This window comes from Tiliqua scincoides, chromosome 10, assembly GCF_035046505.1.
Source record: "Tiliqua scincoides isolate rTilSci1 chromosome 10, rTilSci1.hap2, whole genome shotgun sequence".
Taxonomy (NCBI): domain Eukaryota; kingdom Metazoa; phylum Chordata; class Lepidosauria; order Squamata; family Scincidae; genus Tiliqua; species Tiliqua scincoides.
Window position 1 is genome coordinate 19,880,045 of NC_089830.1, and position 16,011 is coordinate 19,896,055.

Below are 16,011 nucleotides of genomic sequence, written 5' to 3' on the forward strand. Positions count from 1 at the left end.
AGTAGGCGACTAGTCAAGACATTGGCCCACTTACCACACAACACCACGTGAAATACTGATGTCTCTCTGACAGCAAAACTGCATTTCCCCAAATGTTTCTGAATCCACACACACTGCGGGGATGGTAGCATTGCACATGCATCTTGGATGCTGCTTTCAGAGTTGCGAGCTGCCTCTGGCACTGTTAGTGCCACATGCTAGCTGAAAGTTGCACCCTAGCACCTTTGATGACACTAAAGGGAATCCGTGCAGACTCACTCCCAGATCAGTGCTCCTGGGTGCGGAGGGGGAAGACAGGTTCCCATACATGGATTGGCGGGAGATTCAGGACAGATAAAGGAGGCACTCCCCCCCCCACATAATTAGCCTGTGGGACTCATTGCCACAGCATGCTACAATGGCCATGGGCTTGCATATTGCAAATGGAAAAGATAGAGGCAGAGGAAGTGAGCTTCTGGTTTTAAAGGGGAGAAGACAACTGCATGGAAGTTTGTTCCCTCATTGGCTTCTAATCATGATGCCTTTGCGCTACCTCCAGGCTCAGAGGCCATGTGCCCCTGCATACCAGCTGCAGGGGAGTTCTGGTGGGAGAGGGGTTTGCCTTCATTTTCTGTTTGCTTTCCAGGGGCACCTGGGTAGCAACTGTGAGAAACAGGATCCTGGATGTCAGTATCCAGAGATCTCGCATGGACAGGAAAGGGGAGCCACACACAGGGAGGGAGGGAGGCACAGCTGGAGCCATCTGCCTGCCCCATGGACCCTACACTGGCCCCATATCCAGGATGCCAGATTCAAGCACCTCAGAGGAAGGAGAAGATCATAGGACCCACAAAGCCTGCTCCTCTGGCTGTAAAAGCCTCAGGCAGAGGACTGAAGAAGAGGGGAGTGGAGCTAGCTGGTCAACAGAATGCCTTAGACCAGTGGGTCCCAAACTGTGCATTGCAGCACCTGGGGGTTCTGCAGCACAGAGGTGCTGTGGAATGTCCATGGTGGCCTCTTTTTCCAGGCTCTCCTGGGTGCCGCCACACAAGATCCAAGACGGCAGCATCCAGGAGATCTGGCAAGAAGAGACTGTGGAATGTCCCCTGTGGCCTCCTCTTCCAGGCTCTCCTGGGTGCTGCCACACAAGATCCAAGACGGCAGCATCCAGGAGATCTGGGAAGAAGAGACTGTGGAATGTCCCTGTCAGCCTCCTCTTCCAGGCTCTCCTGGGTGCTGCCACACAAGATCTAAGACGGCAGCATCCAGGAGATCTGGGAAGAAGACACTGTGGAATGTCCCCAGTGGCCTCCTCTTCCAGGCTCTCCTGGGTGCCGCTACACAAGATCTAAGACGGCAGCATCCAGGAGATCTGGGAAGAAGACACTGTGGAATGTCCCCGGTGGCCTCCTCTTCCAGGCTCTCCTGGGTGCTGCCACACAAGATCCAAGACGGCAGGATCCAGGAGATCTGGGAAGAAGAGACTGCCATGAAAGAAGGGTGACGTGGCCACAGTAAGTTTGGCAACTACTGACTTAGACCCAGGGAAGTTGCAAAGAGATGGATTCAGGCACCTTCTTTAACCCCCTGCCCTCCCTCCAACAACCCCTCCCTCCAATTTGAAGAACTGGGGGAGAAATAAGGCTGGGGTTAGGATTGGCAGAGGAAACCCGGGAAAGAGGTTTTTATTTCTATTCATCTGTGGAATTTGCAACATGTATGGGGAGACTTACACTAGACTAGACAGATCCTTGGGCCCACACTAGTAAGGGTCTTTTTATGCCACGTTTTTTATGTATATAGGGACCAACTGGCCAGTGGCGTAGCTAAGGCATCTGACACCGGGACCACAAAAATTTATAACACCCTCCCAATACGACATCATTGTGTCCCCGTCAGACCTCAGAGAGTCTTTTGTAGACCTCTGAAAGGCACTTCTGATTTTGGCTGAAAACTGGAAGTACCTTTCAGAGGTCTCTGGCCCTGTGAGCCCCAGAAGGGGTGCAACGACTTTTTAAGTTACCCTCAGCTAGACACCCTCTCAAACATGGAACTTGGGGGCCCTTTATCTCCCCCCACCCCCTTAGCTACAATAGTGCCCAATCCTATCCATCTTTCCTGCATGGATGCAGCTGCAATGCAGTCACAACTTTCAACCAGTGCGCCATGGCACACTGGTATGTCATGAGTGGTCCACAGGTGTGCCATGGGAATTTGGGGGGGGGGAGGGAGGTCATTTATTAGTAGGGCCAATGGGAATGTGAGCCCCCCTCTGGAAGCATGGTGTGTCTTGTCAATTGTCAAAAACCTGATGGTGTGCCTTGACAAATTTAGTGCCTTCTCAGTGTGCTATGAGATGAAAAAGATTGAAAATAGCTGAGATGAGGGAACAAATATTCCCTTAACTTGAGGAGGCCTCTGTGTCTACCCCCCCCCCCCCCAGTGCAGGATGCAGTGTATGCCTCTTTGGCATGGCTGCATCAGCCCTGGAAAGTTGGATGGAACTGGATCCACAGCATAGCTACCCAAAAGAGAGAGCATTGTAGCAGGTAAACCAGTCCAATGGCAGGGGATGAACCAACGGACAAAAACAAGAATAGGACTCTTGTTCTAGCTGATTGCTGGCCATGTAACAAACTAGAGCTGAACAATCAAGTAGGATTCCCTGAGCGGGGACCAGTTTATGAGGCAGGCAATTCTGCTCAGCCTCTCCGTGGGCCTCCGTACAGTTGGAAAAGCAATATTTTGAGCTGTCGGTGTCCTCTTCTCCAGTGAAGGCATTCATTATCCCACAGCCACTTGTGTTCCAGGGCTTGGGCACAAGCAGTAAAGAATGGGTTTGGGGGCTAAACCAATATGTCAAGCTAAGCCCTGGCTGGGGAAAAAGCAATAAGTCCATGGGAAGGTTCGCCCTGCCTCTCAGAGCCTCCCCGTGAAATATGTTCAACGGTGACAACATCTTTGGGCCGCTGCCAATCTCTCCAGTGGCCATCAAGCATGTAATAACTGCAGTTTTTTTTTTGAAAGCTCCTGTGTCTTTTTTCTCCCTTCAGAAATTCAATTTTCCCTGTCTCGTCCGACAATTTGAGCGGGTAATAATCAATGGGTATCTTAAAGCATCTCTCCAGACTAGTTAAAGAAATCAATCCAAACGCTGAGCGCCGCAGGAAATTAAGGGATCAGACAATTACTTTGTGACAGAGGGATGAAGCTCGGGGGTAAAAAAAAGAAGAAGAGTTTTATTTTATTTTTGTTTTAATAGCGATCGCTAACTTCATACAGCGTCAGGGCCATCACATTCAGAAAAAAGCATGCTGGTCTTCAGAAAGGAGATTTGCTTTGTGCGGCATTCATTAGCAGACCTAGCTGTTCATTGGTTTGAGTCTGAATCAATAGGAACACGCACCCCCCCACCCACATTAGCGGTTTGTGTGATTGCAGCAAACACAGATTGACATCAGACAGCAAAAAGAAGAGCCTCGATGCTCGGTGACAGACACAGTGGGGATCCTGAATCAAAGTATTGCATTCCAAAACTGGAAAGCAGGCAGGACCCCCATCGATCAGCCCTGCCCCATCGCTAAGCTGGCAAGTGGTTTCTGTCCCAAAAAGCTGTCAGAGGGCCAAATCCTCCATTAACATTTTTTGGTGTGCGCGGAGTCCAATAAAAGACACTCACTTTGAGGGGAGGGGCCGAACCGATATAATTTTCCAGATGTCAGGAAGTGAGAGGAGATGCCTGCACGGACCTCTCAACCTCGACTTTCCGCTTTTACTTAGCTACAGGCTAAGCACCTGCCCATTTCATCACTCGGCTCTTGCGGTAAGGTGTTCCCCCCCCCCAACCCCAGCTTGGCATTCGAGAACATAAAAGCTTGGCTGGAAACAGGTGGAGGCAGATGGGAAATTCTGTGACCACTGCTGGCCCTCCCAGACAGAGTGGCTGGGGTTCCAACAGAAAGCAAACAGGAAACCCCCCTCCACGTACAGCTGTTTGTACAAGACATGTTCAAGGACAACGCGACGGGCAACCCCGCATTAAATTTATTTTTCCCCATTTGTATACCACCCTGCCTCCAAGGAGCTCAGGATGGTGTACATGGATTCCTTCTCTCCTTTGGCCCTCACAACAACCCTGTGAAGTAGATGAGGCTGAGATAGTGACTGGCTCAAGGTCACCCTGGCAGTTTGTGGCTGTGCAGGGATTTGAACCTGGAACTTCCAGGTCTAAATCCAACACCCAAACCATTACACCATCCTGGCTGTCAAGTACATGCGTCACCATGCGCCAGTGCTTTTCAACCCGTGGTACTGGTGTCACTAGGAGGCACTTCACAGAATGGCAAGCAGATACTGGAACTTGCAGATAATTAAATCAGTGGGGTGCAGGCCAATAGGGCCTCTGGATGTGACCACAACATTGTTCCAGTGGCATCTGGAGCTGTTCTGAGGCCTGTAGTGGCCCCCTGGAGAAAGCCCACTGAAAGCTTCAGAAGGGCACATTAGGTTTTCAGCGAAAACCAGAACTGCCCTTTAAACAACTCTGCGGGGTTTGCAGGCCTCAGAAAGGCTCCTGGATGCAACCAGAAAATACCTTTCAGGAGCCCAGGTCCAACCTTCCACCTCAGGTTTGGACCCCGCAGTGAGTTAAATCCATGGGCCCCAAATCCGTGGATTAGGAGATCAGACCTGTAATCAACACCACTGCAGCAACTGTTACCCTACACATCCCTGATCTTATCTGATCTTGGAAGCTAAGCAGGGTTAGGTCTGGTTAGTACTTGGATGGGAGACCGCCTTGGAGTACCGGATGCTGTAGGCTTATACCATAGTCTTTCGAGACTGAAGGTTGCCAACCATTTTTGCTTGTGGTGAGTACATGGCGCTAGCCCAGCTTCATTGGAAGTGGAAATGGGTGGGACAGTGGTGCCCCATGGGACAAAATATGTCTGTGCAGCTCTCTGGCCCTCCCAAAGAGGCATGGTTTGGGGGAAGCCTCAAATGTGGGGCAAGACACTCCTGTGTCTTTTATGTCAGAATGCCAGATGCAAGGGAGGGCACCAGGATGAGGTCTCTTGTTATCTGGTGTGCTCCCTGGGGCATTTGGTGGGCTGCTGTGAGATACAGGAAGCTGGACTAGATGGGCCTATGGCCTGATCCAGTGGGGCTGATGTTTTTAACTACAATTCCCAGGAAGCCTTGCAGGTCTTCTTGTTATCAGGTGTGCTCCCTGGGGCATTTGGTGGGCCGCTGTGAGATACAGGAAGCTGGACTAGATGGGCCTATGGCCTGATCCAGTGGGGCTGTTCTTATGTTCTGTGCACAGCTGCCATCTCTGGTGGCAGAAGTAGGATTCACAAATGCAGCACTTGGGGACATGACCAAGATAAGAAAGAAAAATGCTTGGAAGGCCCAGCTGTACGCAAGAGTGGATTGGGGAGGTTGTTACAACCCAGAACTATGGCAACCTCTTTCTGAAGACCTTCCAGATAGATGCAACAAAGACTGGGTTAAATCTGAATCATGCTTCAATCCCTAGGCATTGAAAAAAACTCACCACGCAACCTTGGGCCAGTCAGAGACAGTTCTGCTCATCAGTGGGACTCTTGTAGCAGCAAGCCAGCATTTCCCTGATCTGCTAAGTGGCACTGAGCTGCCTGAGTGTGGGAAAGGATTATATTTTTGAATGCTCTCTTAGGTAAAAAAAACTCCCTGCAGGTAGAAAACTAGCACAATAGGGAATTGGGCGGACTAGAATCTTTTCTCCCTGGTGTGCTACTTCACTACTAAAAGGAGGGATTTGTTTTCACATGGGGAAGCATGTGGCCACACAATCCCTGCATCAGCCCTTTAAAGGCACAGTTCGCTACCTACCCTTCAGGATTGTACCACTTCCTTCTTTTGCATATCCAATGTGAACGAAGCTTACTGGTGACATTGGGCCAGTCACCATCTCTCAGTCTAATCTACCTCACAGGGTTGTTGTGGGAGTCTTCTAATCTAGATTGGGACCATGCTGGGAAAAATAGGGTTAAAGCCATCCACCCCTCCCCCATGGCTGCAATTTAAATCAGAAGAAATGTATGCCAAGGGCCAAAGGATGCATTTAGTGTGATGTGCCATTGTGCTCATAGCAACAGGCTGTGACAATGGCAACTAGCTTAGATGGCTTTCAAAAGTAGGATCAAGGAGCCACATTTGTGGAGGAGAGCTCTACCAACCACTATGATAGCCAAGCAAAAACCTCCATGTTTAGAGGCAGTATACCTTCAAATCCAGGGAGGTGATGGCACTGTTACCTTAATGAGCAGCTTGTGTGTTTTATGAATGCACCTGGCTGGCACCTGATGGGGGGGGAGGGAAATGATAGTGGATAAGAGGGACTTTTGATCTGATCCAGCTGAGCACTTCTTATGAGCTTCTGGAACATGGGCTTTGCTGGTTCACGCAATGAATGTTAGCTTATCAGTGGGGCTGAAGCCCCAGGACGGAGCCCCTGTTGTGCATACAAAAGGTTCTAGTTTCAGATCCTGGCATCTTCAAGTATGGCAGAAAACCATTCCTGCTTGGCACCCTGGGCAGCTACTGCCAGTCAGTGTTGAGGATATCGACCTAGATTAAGCAGGGGCCTGACTCAGTAAACAGCAGCAGCTTTCTAACTGGAGTGCAAGCCCCCCCTCCTTCGCAACAGCACTCCTGGCACTGAAGATGACTACAGCTGCACCCGGAGCCAAACAGATTTCCCAATGATGACGATGATTTGTTAGCCAGTCCAGAGAGGGGAAGAAGGAAACACGTTAGCTTCCTAAAATATGCTCTAAAGATCACCTTGTGTGTCTGCGGGGCTTATTTGCGGTTGATCGATGCCTCTGTTGATTGTTTGTCAGCCTGACCGAGCAGCCCTCTTTCCCTCTCTCCCCCCCACCTCCACCGCCCCTGGAGTTGCCAACCAGTCATTTTCTCCCCGCTTCCCCCCCCCAAGCTCTGTGTCAGCGATCGAGGGGGGGTAGTCATTTGCATAAACTTAATACAGGCAAGGCATGGCATTAGTATTCAGTTAAATGCACTACTTGCAGTTTTGCCAACTTGAGATCACTGCAAATTTGAGTGGATTTCCACCGAAACAACAGAAGGCATATCCCCCCAGGCCAGCTTTTGCTCCTGCCAAATTTCAGTCAAACAGCTTCTCAATGGGATGACTGCATTTTTTTATTTTTTTATTTTAAAGATGAAGGAGGAAGGACTAAAAAAAAAAATCATCTTTTCCTATCATTCTTGGAGCAAGCTAGAATTTTTGTGGGTGTGTAGTGTGTTAGAACACCAAAAACCACCCGATGCAATGGAAACAAAAATCAGATGGGCAGGAAGAGTGTGAATGCTTGACAAAAGGAAGCTTCATTATGTCTATTTTTGATCAAACATTAAACACACACACACACACACAACCAGGAAAGATCAAGGACACAATGCACTCTGCAGGCTCCCGACCCCTTTGACTCGGTGAAAAATTGGCATGTGGGTTTGAAAGCCTGGTGAAATAAAAGTTGCCTCTTGTAAAAAATAGAAAGTCAACCGGAAAAAGAAAGAAAAAGGAATGTTAGGTATTCTATGCCTGGATAATACAGCTTGCTAGACAACGGTGGCAGTCTTGTGGCATTCCAGCAAACTCTGGCCCTCTATAGAAGCTCAGTTGGGATTCCTCAAATGAGAAGGTATCATGGGGGGGAGGGGGAAGAGGAGAAGGCACCAGTACTGATTCTTCCCTTGTAATGAGCAAGGGGTGTGTTTCCAAGCACGCTTTCTGTCTGCGCAAGCCAGTGGCAAAGGGAAAACAGCAGGTGCCACGTCTGACCATAATGCAGAACAGTTCCCAGAATCCTTTGCAACACACAAAGGTTGCTCAGCTGGTTAAGCTATCTATGAAACTGGCATCTCCCAGTCAAATTCTCCTTGGCCCTTCTAGGTCATTATTGTCCACTCTGGCTGGCTGTATTGCAGAGAGGGGTCTACCCCTAGCTGGACCCAAAGATGCCAAGAACTGAACCTGGGAACTTCAGTCTGTAGTCAATCTCCCAGTCAAACCCTCCTAGGCCCTTCTAGGTCACTATTGTCCACTCTGGTTGGCTGTATTGCAGAGGGGTCTACCTCTAGCTGAACTCAGAGATGCCAAGAACTGAACCTGGGAACTTCAGCCTGCAAAGTGTGTGTGTGGGGTGACAGTTTCTACCACAGAGCCATGATCCTTCACCTTTGGTCCACAACTGGTGAATTATGACCCTAAAGTGGTTTTAGCCCCAGCTTATGGTGGCTCGCTCCAGTGATGGTATTATTTTTTTCAGAAGAGGAAGAGAGAATGTTTTTTTTTTTTTTTGGGGTCTGGTGCATGTGTTTTAAAGAAGAAGAAAAAGAGAAAAAGTTGAGCAGAAATTTGAATTAAGAAAACAATAGTGATCAAAAGTGGGCCACAGTTTCAGGACCAAGTCAAAGGTCAGCCTCAGATCTCTGATGGAATGGTTGCCTGGCTGGACCTCAGAGAATGATGGATTTTTATTTTTTTTAAAGTTGCAGCTTCTTGATGACCATGAACAGATAAAAGCAGTGAGATGGACAACATACTGCCACTAGTTGTTCCTTCCATCACCTGCTATACAATAACCCGGCACGTGTTCCAGAAAACAGGTGACAGCACACTAGTTTCTGCTGAACCAGATGATGTCTGTGAACAAGTGTGCAAGCTTTTGCATGGCACAGAACTCTCGCATCAGGCCAAAAAGGACAGCTGCAACTATTTGACTTTCAAGCTGTGGCTCATCCACAGGAGGGTCACACAGACAGATTTTCCAGAGAGAAGGAGCCTTAATAAGGAAATGTGAGGTCCTGTTTCTGTCCTCAAGCTGTACTCCTCCTTGTGTCCCTCTCCCATGTTTCTGTTGCTGATTCTTGCTGCCGGCTCACCACACATCATCATTAGACGGTGCCCTCCCATCTCTTCCCCCCACCCTTGTGCAGAGGTTGATTCAACACCAAGCTGGCTAAGAGAAGGCGCCCCCGGGTACGAGCACCGCAATCACTCAGGAATTATTAGCGTTACTGCAAAGGGAACTTGTAGCCCAGGGCAGGGACTAAGCCAGGCGTGTAAGTGTGAACTCGCTCGTCCCCTTGACACATCCGCTCCCCACACATCCTGACACCCCTTAACCCTACCCCAGAGGCATCTCCCTCTGTGTGCTCCAATCGCTGCCACTGAAGGCATCTGACAGTGGATGAGCCAAGGAGCCTGGCCACCTCAGGAGGAGGGCCACCGCCTGGTCTGGAAAGGCATCTCCTGTGCCTTTAAGAGTGGCCTTGCACAGCAGGGGAGAAGTTGGGCAGGTGCACCTTCCACCACCACTGCAGCACTGCAGACTGGAGGAGCCCCTCCCGGCTAACAGCAGAGTCCTTAAAGGCACAGGAGCCCTCTTGGTGTAGGCAACCACATGTGTCCATGGCTCCTCCCAGTGACCCACTGCCAGAATGACCCAGGGTTGCCTGTGGGCTCTCCTGCACTGGGGCAGGCGGTCTTGCCACACAGCAAAGGCAGGCTATGGACTTTGGGCAGTCCTCAAGGGCAGTGAGGAGAGTGGGTGGTTGTCAGATTCAACCGCAAGGCAGGTGCAGTGGAGAGGGGTCATGGCTCAGTGATGGAGCACATGCTCCGCATGCAAAAGGTCGCAGGTTCAAACCCGGGCAGTTCCAGGTCAGGCTGGGAAAAGCTGTAACCCCAACACCCCTGAGAGCCACTGAGAGTCCATCAACATTCAATGGACTAGGCAGTTGGGCTGCACAAAACTACTAGCCTCGCTGCTGTTGCCTGCATAGGCAATCTTCCCTAGTGGTTAGTGCAGCATGCTAATTAGTGGGGAGGGAGGGAAATAGGTCATTGGCATCTGCTTCCTCAGGCACCTGTGCCTGTAGCCACTGCAGCTAAGGGAGAGGCTCTCCCCTCCCCTCCCCACCCCAAACCAGAATTTCTAACAAGGGAGACCAGAATGTATTGGCAGCCCACCTCATCAACCAATACCTCCAACATGGCTCTGCTTGGACCAGCCCCATCCACCCCAAACCTGCAATGCCAGTTTCATGACATGTGCTTCATAACACCTAAGCATGTGCAGAGTGCTTTTTTTCTTTTTCTTTTTTCTTTTGCTCCCTACTGCGTAACCCCCCACCAACCAGCGGTTACATTGCTGCAATCAGGGCACAGGGGATCCCAATGAAAGTTCACCCCTTGACGGAACTGACATGTAGGACATCCAAATGAGGAAACTCAAGTCCTTGAAGAGGGCAAGGTGCTTTCTGCCAGGGAAGGGGGCACAGCACAATGTCAGGAGGAGGACCCTTTAATTGAGAGGGGGATTGCAGGGACTCTTCCAGCTGTGTACTGGGAATTCTCCTGCCAGGAAGGAATGTTAAATAATAGAATATCTCCAGAATTACCCTGAAGTGTAAAGGCTTGTAGAACTAAGTGTGGGGTGGGTAGGGAGAGAAGGGGGGGGAAGCAAGCAAAGAGACTGTGCTTTTGTGGTTCAAGGTTAACCACGAGGGGGAGTTTGCCCATGGAGTGGAACCTACAGCAGCCCTAACCCCAATTCCCCCCCCCCCAAGACATTTTAGGGGAAAAAGGCAAGACAATGTCAATCAGCCCTTTACTGGGCTCCCCACTCCCACAGCCTGTATGGCATCAATTAGCCCCCCCCCCAAAGCCCCCCTGTTCCTCCAGAGATATAACTGCAATATGTAGGCTAGGAGGATAGAGGAGAGACCCTCCCCCCCCAAGAGAAGAGAAAGCCTCTGGTGCAGTCAGCAGGGACATTATTTGCTTAACATCGCCCCCCCCCTTCCCTGCCCCAGATAACTGGGAGCGGCCAAGGCGGAGGTATAGGGTGAATTTCTCTTCAAGGTCATACACACTGAGTCAAGGATCACTGGCACAACCCCCCTACCCCGCAGTCCTGCCTCCCAGCCCCTTCCCCATTCCCAAGGGAACCCAGGAGTCCTGGCCACCCTCTTCCACCACTGCCCTATGATCTCCCTCCAGAGTTAGGGACACAACCCAGGACCCTCAACTGGGGAGACCCCCACCCCCATCCTTGCCTTGTACCCCACTCACGCAACCAGTTACACACCCCAAACTACTCCATTTCTGGGGGGCGGGAGGTTTGGAATGGGGAGGGGGTGCGGAGAGGGATTGGGGTCCCCACCCCCTTTTTTTTTGCCCTGCCTGGTCAAAAGTTCCCGAAAGCTGCCGCAGCTCCTTACCTGTCTTGGCAAAGTAACTCAGGGACACGATCCAGGTCAGCAGGAGCTCCGTCCTCATAGTGGAGGGCTTGGAGGGAGAGGGGAGGTGGAGTGGGGCGGGACACACACACATGCAGGCACGATGCGGGGTAGGTGGGTGGGTGGGTGGGTTGGAGGGAAGCAGAGAGCTCCGCAGCAGGGCTGGCTGGCTGGAGCTGCAGGAGTCTTCTTGCCCCCGTTCACACGATCGTCCTTCCCGCGTATCCAAGGCAGGTCCACCAAGGGGAGGAGAGCTGGTGAGGCTGACCTTGGTTGCAAGGGCTGCGGTGGCTTAAAGGGGAGAAGGGGAAGAGTGGAACTAGAGGGGGCTGCTTTCTCCAGGGGGCTACCCCGGGGTGGGCTGCTTCTATCCCCCTACACCGCAGCACTATCCCCCCTCTCCCCAACGCTGCCACTTCGCTCCCTGCACGGGCTTCTTCCACACTGTAGCCCTTCACCTCCAGGGAGCTCCGGCTCATTCAGCAGGGCAGGGGAGGCCACGCCCACCTGGCCGCCCATTGGCTGCCTCGGAGGCAGGAGAATAAAGGGATGAATTAGAAGGTAGGGACTAAAATAAAAAATCCCAGGCTCAGCATGGAGTGGTCCCTGGCTGGGACGCCAAGGACCCCAGTCTTCCCCGCTAAAGAGATAAGGGCAAACCCAGGGGTGCGTTTGGAGAGCAGGGAAGGATGTGCCATGGATCATGCCACATTTTGCATGTGATGCTCTTTAATTAGTTGGAGAGCCTGAGTGCTAAGTAGGGAAGTTTTATCATTATTTTTATTATTAGCTGATGCTTCCTGGGTGACATTGGGCCAGTCACCCTCTTTCAGCCTCAAGGACCTCACAGGGTTGTTGTGAGGATGGAAAGAGGGACAGAGCGGTGGCATTGCTAGGGAGGTGCAGGTGATGCAGGCGGCACCAGACAGGATGACCAGATACAGTGGAGGACAGAGTACCTATACCAGTGGTTCTCACGCATTTAGCACCAGGACCCACTTTTTAGAATGTCAGGACCCACTGGAAGTGATGTCATGACTGGAAGTGACATCATCAAGCAGGAAAATTTTTAACAATCCTAGGTTGCAATCCTACCCACACTTACACAGGAGTAAGTCCCATTTGCCATCAGTGTTAAAAAAAATTATACATAGTAGCTTGTTAAAAGTACAGGTCTATAACATTTCCCCAGATGCAGTTACATACCACCGTAGCATCAAGTCTAATATATTAAAAATAGTGAAATGAATGGGGACCCACCTGAAATGGGCTCATGACCCACCTGGTGGGTCCCGACCCACAGTCTGAGAAACACTCACCTATACCTTTAGAAGAGGGAATGGTTTGAAAAGCTACACGTGCCAAAATCCCCTCTTCTATACACTGGTTGGCAGCAACTGTTACCCTGCACATGCCCAATATCATCTGATCTCGTAAGCTAAGCAGGATCAGGCCTGGTTAGTACTTGGATGGGAGACCGCCTGGGAATACTGGGTGCTGTAGGCTTATACCATAGTCTTTCGAGACTGAAGGTTGCCAACCAACCATACACTGGTTAAAAGTATAGGCACTTTGTCCTCCATTGTATCTGGTCACCTTGCGCATCAGGTGACGTGCATGACACCACTACTGGTCAAAAAATTTTTAAATCATGCTATTTTTGAATGATACCATCAGGTTGTATTTCACTCGATGTGTAATTTCATGCAGGAGGCAATGAAAAAAACAAACAAACAAACAAACAAAGATGTTGAAATATTTCCACTCTATCAAAAGTTATAGCCAAAATACCAGTGGAAGCAGGGGCAATGGTACATGTACATCACTATGCTTGCTGCCCAGAGAGTTGCCCTGCCCGATGCATGGGATTTGTGATTTAAGAATAATATTTATGTGCCACATTTCAGCCTAAAGTAACTTACAAAACAGTTTCCATAGCTAAATACTGAAAATCAGCATTGCCCAAACTGGGAAATGGGTCCCTACTTAGGTCCCACTAACTAGGTCATGAGCCAGTTTTAGGTGGGCCATGTAGCACCTAGCTCAGTCACCACTGAAAATGGTTGGCAACCTTCAGTCTCGAAAGACTATGGTATAAGCCTTCAGCACCCGGTATTGCCAGGCGGTCTCCCATCCAAGTACTAACCAGTCCTGACCCTGCTTAGCTTCCAAGATCAGACGAGATTGGGCATGTGCAGGGTAACAGTTGCTGAAAATACAGTGCTTAAAATCCAGGATACAGAGCAACTAGGCAGGGTGGACGCCCATGGGACAATTGGGGATGCTGGGGACACTACTGATGCCACATGGGTTAGTAGACCTGGGCTCCAAAGACTTTTCCAGTTGTTTCTACCCTCTGCCCCCGTTTCGCCCCCCTGCCCCTATTCTGCTTACCCATCACCACCCTCCCCTGCTCTGTTTCACCCCTCCCCTTTGCAAAAGGGCCCAAAAGAAACTTTATAGCAGCAATTGTTACCCTGCACATGCCCAATCCTGTCTGATCTCGGAAGCTAAGCAGAGTCGGGCCTGGTTAGTACTTGGATGGGAGACCGCCTGGGAATACCGGGTGCCGTAGGCTTATACCATGATCTCGGAAGCTAAGCAGGGTCAGGCCTGGTTAGTACTTGGATGGGAGACCGCCTGGGAATACCGGGTGCTGTAGGCTTATACCATGATCTCGGAAGCTAAGCAGGGTCAGGCCTGGTTAGTACTTGGATGGGAGACCGCCTGGGAATACCGGGTGCTGTAGGCTTATACCATAGTCTTTCGAGACTGAAGGTTGCCAAACATAGCACCCCCTGATAAAATTCCTTCCAGAGGCCCTGAGTGAATGTTCTGCTCCCAGCAGGCTTGCAATCTCAAAGGTAAAGATGAAGAAGAGACACCAGCAACAGCCACTGGTAAAAGGCACCGCACTGGAGTGAAGAGGGACAGCTGTTATCCCCCTGCTAAATATAAAAGGATGCCATTTTTAAAAAAGTGCCTCTTGGCCCAATGAGCAGGGTTAGGAGTGCCAGGTGCCCCCTTGACTGTAAAGGAAGCCAATTGCCTTATTCCAAATTCCCCAAATCCCATTGCCCTGTAAAGGATGCACCTGATCGCTTCCCAAACCTCGCCCATCTCCCATAAATCCTTATTAAGCATCCTTCTTCTTTTTTTGGCAGCTTGCCCCTCCAATGTCTCTCATTTCTGAAGCTCAACCCTAATCCCCCCGGGATTGCCTGTACTCTGGTTCTGGGCTCTCAAACGGCAAAAGTGTGGGAAGCTGCATTATTTATTTGTGGCTGCGTTATGATGATCCCCTGACCCGCTCGCAGGGAACGGGAAGGCGAGAATAGAAAGCCGGAGCCCTGGGGAGAAACAGCAACACAACAACCTGATGCAACTGCGAGCATGAAGTCTGCTTCCTGACCGGGCACTGCCTGTCCCCGGAGGCACTGCCTGCCCCATTTGCACCGAGCTCAGTTCCCCATTCTCCTTGCTTTCAGGATTGAGATCTATGTGCTTTGGGGGAGCCTTGGGAAAATCAGAATTGATAATGGAGAGAGTGCCTTTGATTGTGTGCAGGGTGGATTTTTCTCAGTGCTGAGCACCCATGTGTAATTTCCCTGGGATTAGGGAGAAGCCTCTAGAGAAGAGGTGATTGCAATCAGGATTATTTAATTATTTATTACAGTATGTGTCTGCTGCCTTCCTCATAGGTTCGAGAGTACAGTCCAAACTCACCCTTCCACCAGTGCGGCTGCCACTCCGACGGTCCAGACCAGTGTTTCTCAAACTGTGGGTCGGGACCCACCAGGTGGGTCATGAGCCATTTCCAGGTGGGTCCCCATTCATTTCAATATTTTATTCTTAATATATTATTAGACTTGATGCTACTATGATATGTGACTGCATTTGGGGAAAGGTTACAGATCTGTACTATGAACAGGCTACTATGTATATGCTTTTAACAATGGTAGTAAATGGGACTTCCAGCCCAATCCTAGACATGTCTACTCAGAAGTAAGTCCCATTAGAGTTAATGGCGCTTATTTCCAGGAAAGTAATTGGGCTGTTACTCCTCTAAGTGTGGGTAGGACTGCAGCCTTGAATTGTTAAAAATTTTCCTGCTTGATGATGTCACTTCTGGTCATGACATCACTTCCAGTGGGACCTGACAGATTTTCTTTCTAAAAAGTGGGTCCTGGTGGTAAATGTGTGAGAACCACTGGTCTTGACTGTCTCAAATGTGCCATAAAGCACGTTTGTGACTATTTGAGAGTTAGCTGCACTGGCAGGGTGGCCTGAGCCGGCCCACCAGCATTACATCCCATCCCAGGGTCGACAGCGGAGGTGAGTATTGTACTGAGTGGTGCAGGGGCTGGGAGAGGGTGGCGGGGGGGGGGGAATTCCAGAGGTGGGGAGGGGTGTTTTTTTGGCAAGTGGAAGATGGAAAGGGGGTGGATTTCGCCTGGGAGAGCGGTGGGATCCTAACCCCTGTCCTAGGCCTGCCTGCATTATTAAATAGTTGGCTGAGATCCGAGTAGCCCCATTGCGCAGGCTAGGGTGTTAGTTGGGGTAAGCGGAAAAAATCCCTTTACCCTAAGGAGATGGCCAATTCTGACCTGTGGCTACAGCACAGGTCCAGGGCTGTCCAGCAGTTTCCATTGGCAGGCTGGCATAAACCCCATTTTCCAAATGGGATGGTTACAAAACTGTCCATACAGAACCTTT

General features: G+C 50.4%; 1 protein-coding gene across 1 annotated transcript in view; it reads right to left on the reverse strand.

Moving 5' to 3' along the window:
* Positions 1-11,728, reverse strand: part of KIRREL2 (kirre like nephrin family adhesion molecule 2) — a 55,402-nt gene extending 43,674 nt beyond the window's left edge. The window contains exon 1 of the mRNA XM_066638996.1: positions 11,278-11,728. Within this exon, the coding sequence (XP_066495093.1) occupies positions 11,278-11,389 (112 nt within the window). The 5' untranslated portion in view covers positions 11,390-11,728. The remainder of the gene's footprint in view (positions 1-11,277) is intronic.
* Positions 11,729-16,011: the final 4,283 nt, after the last annotated feature.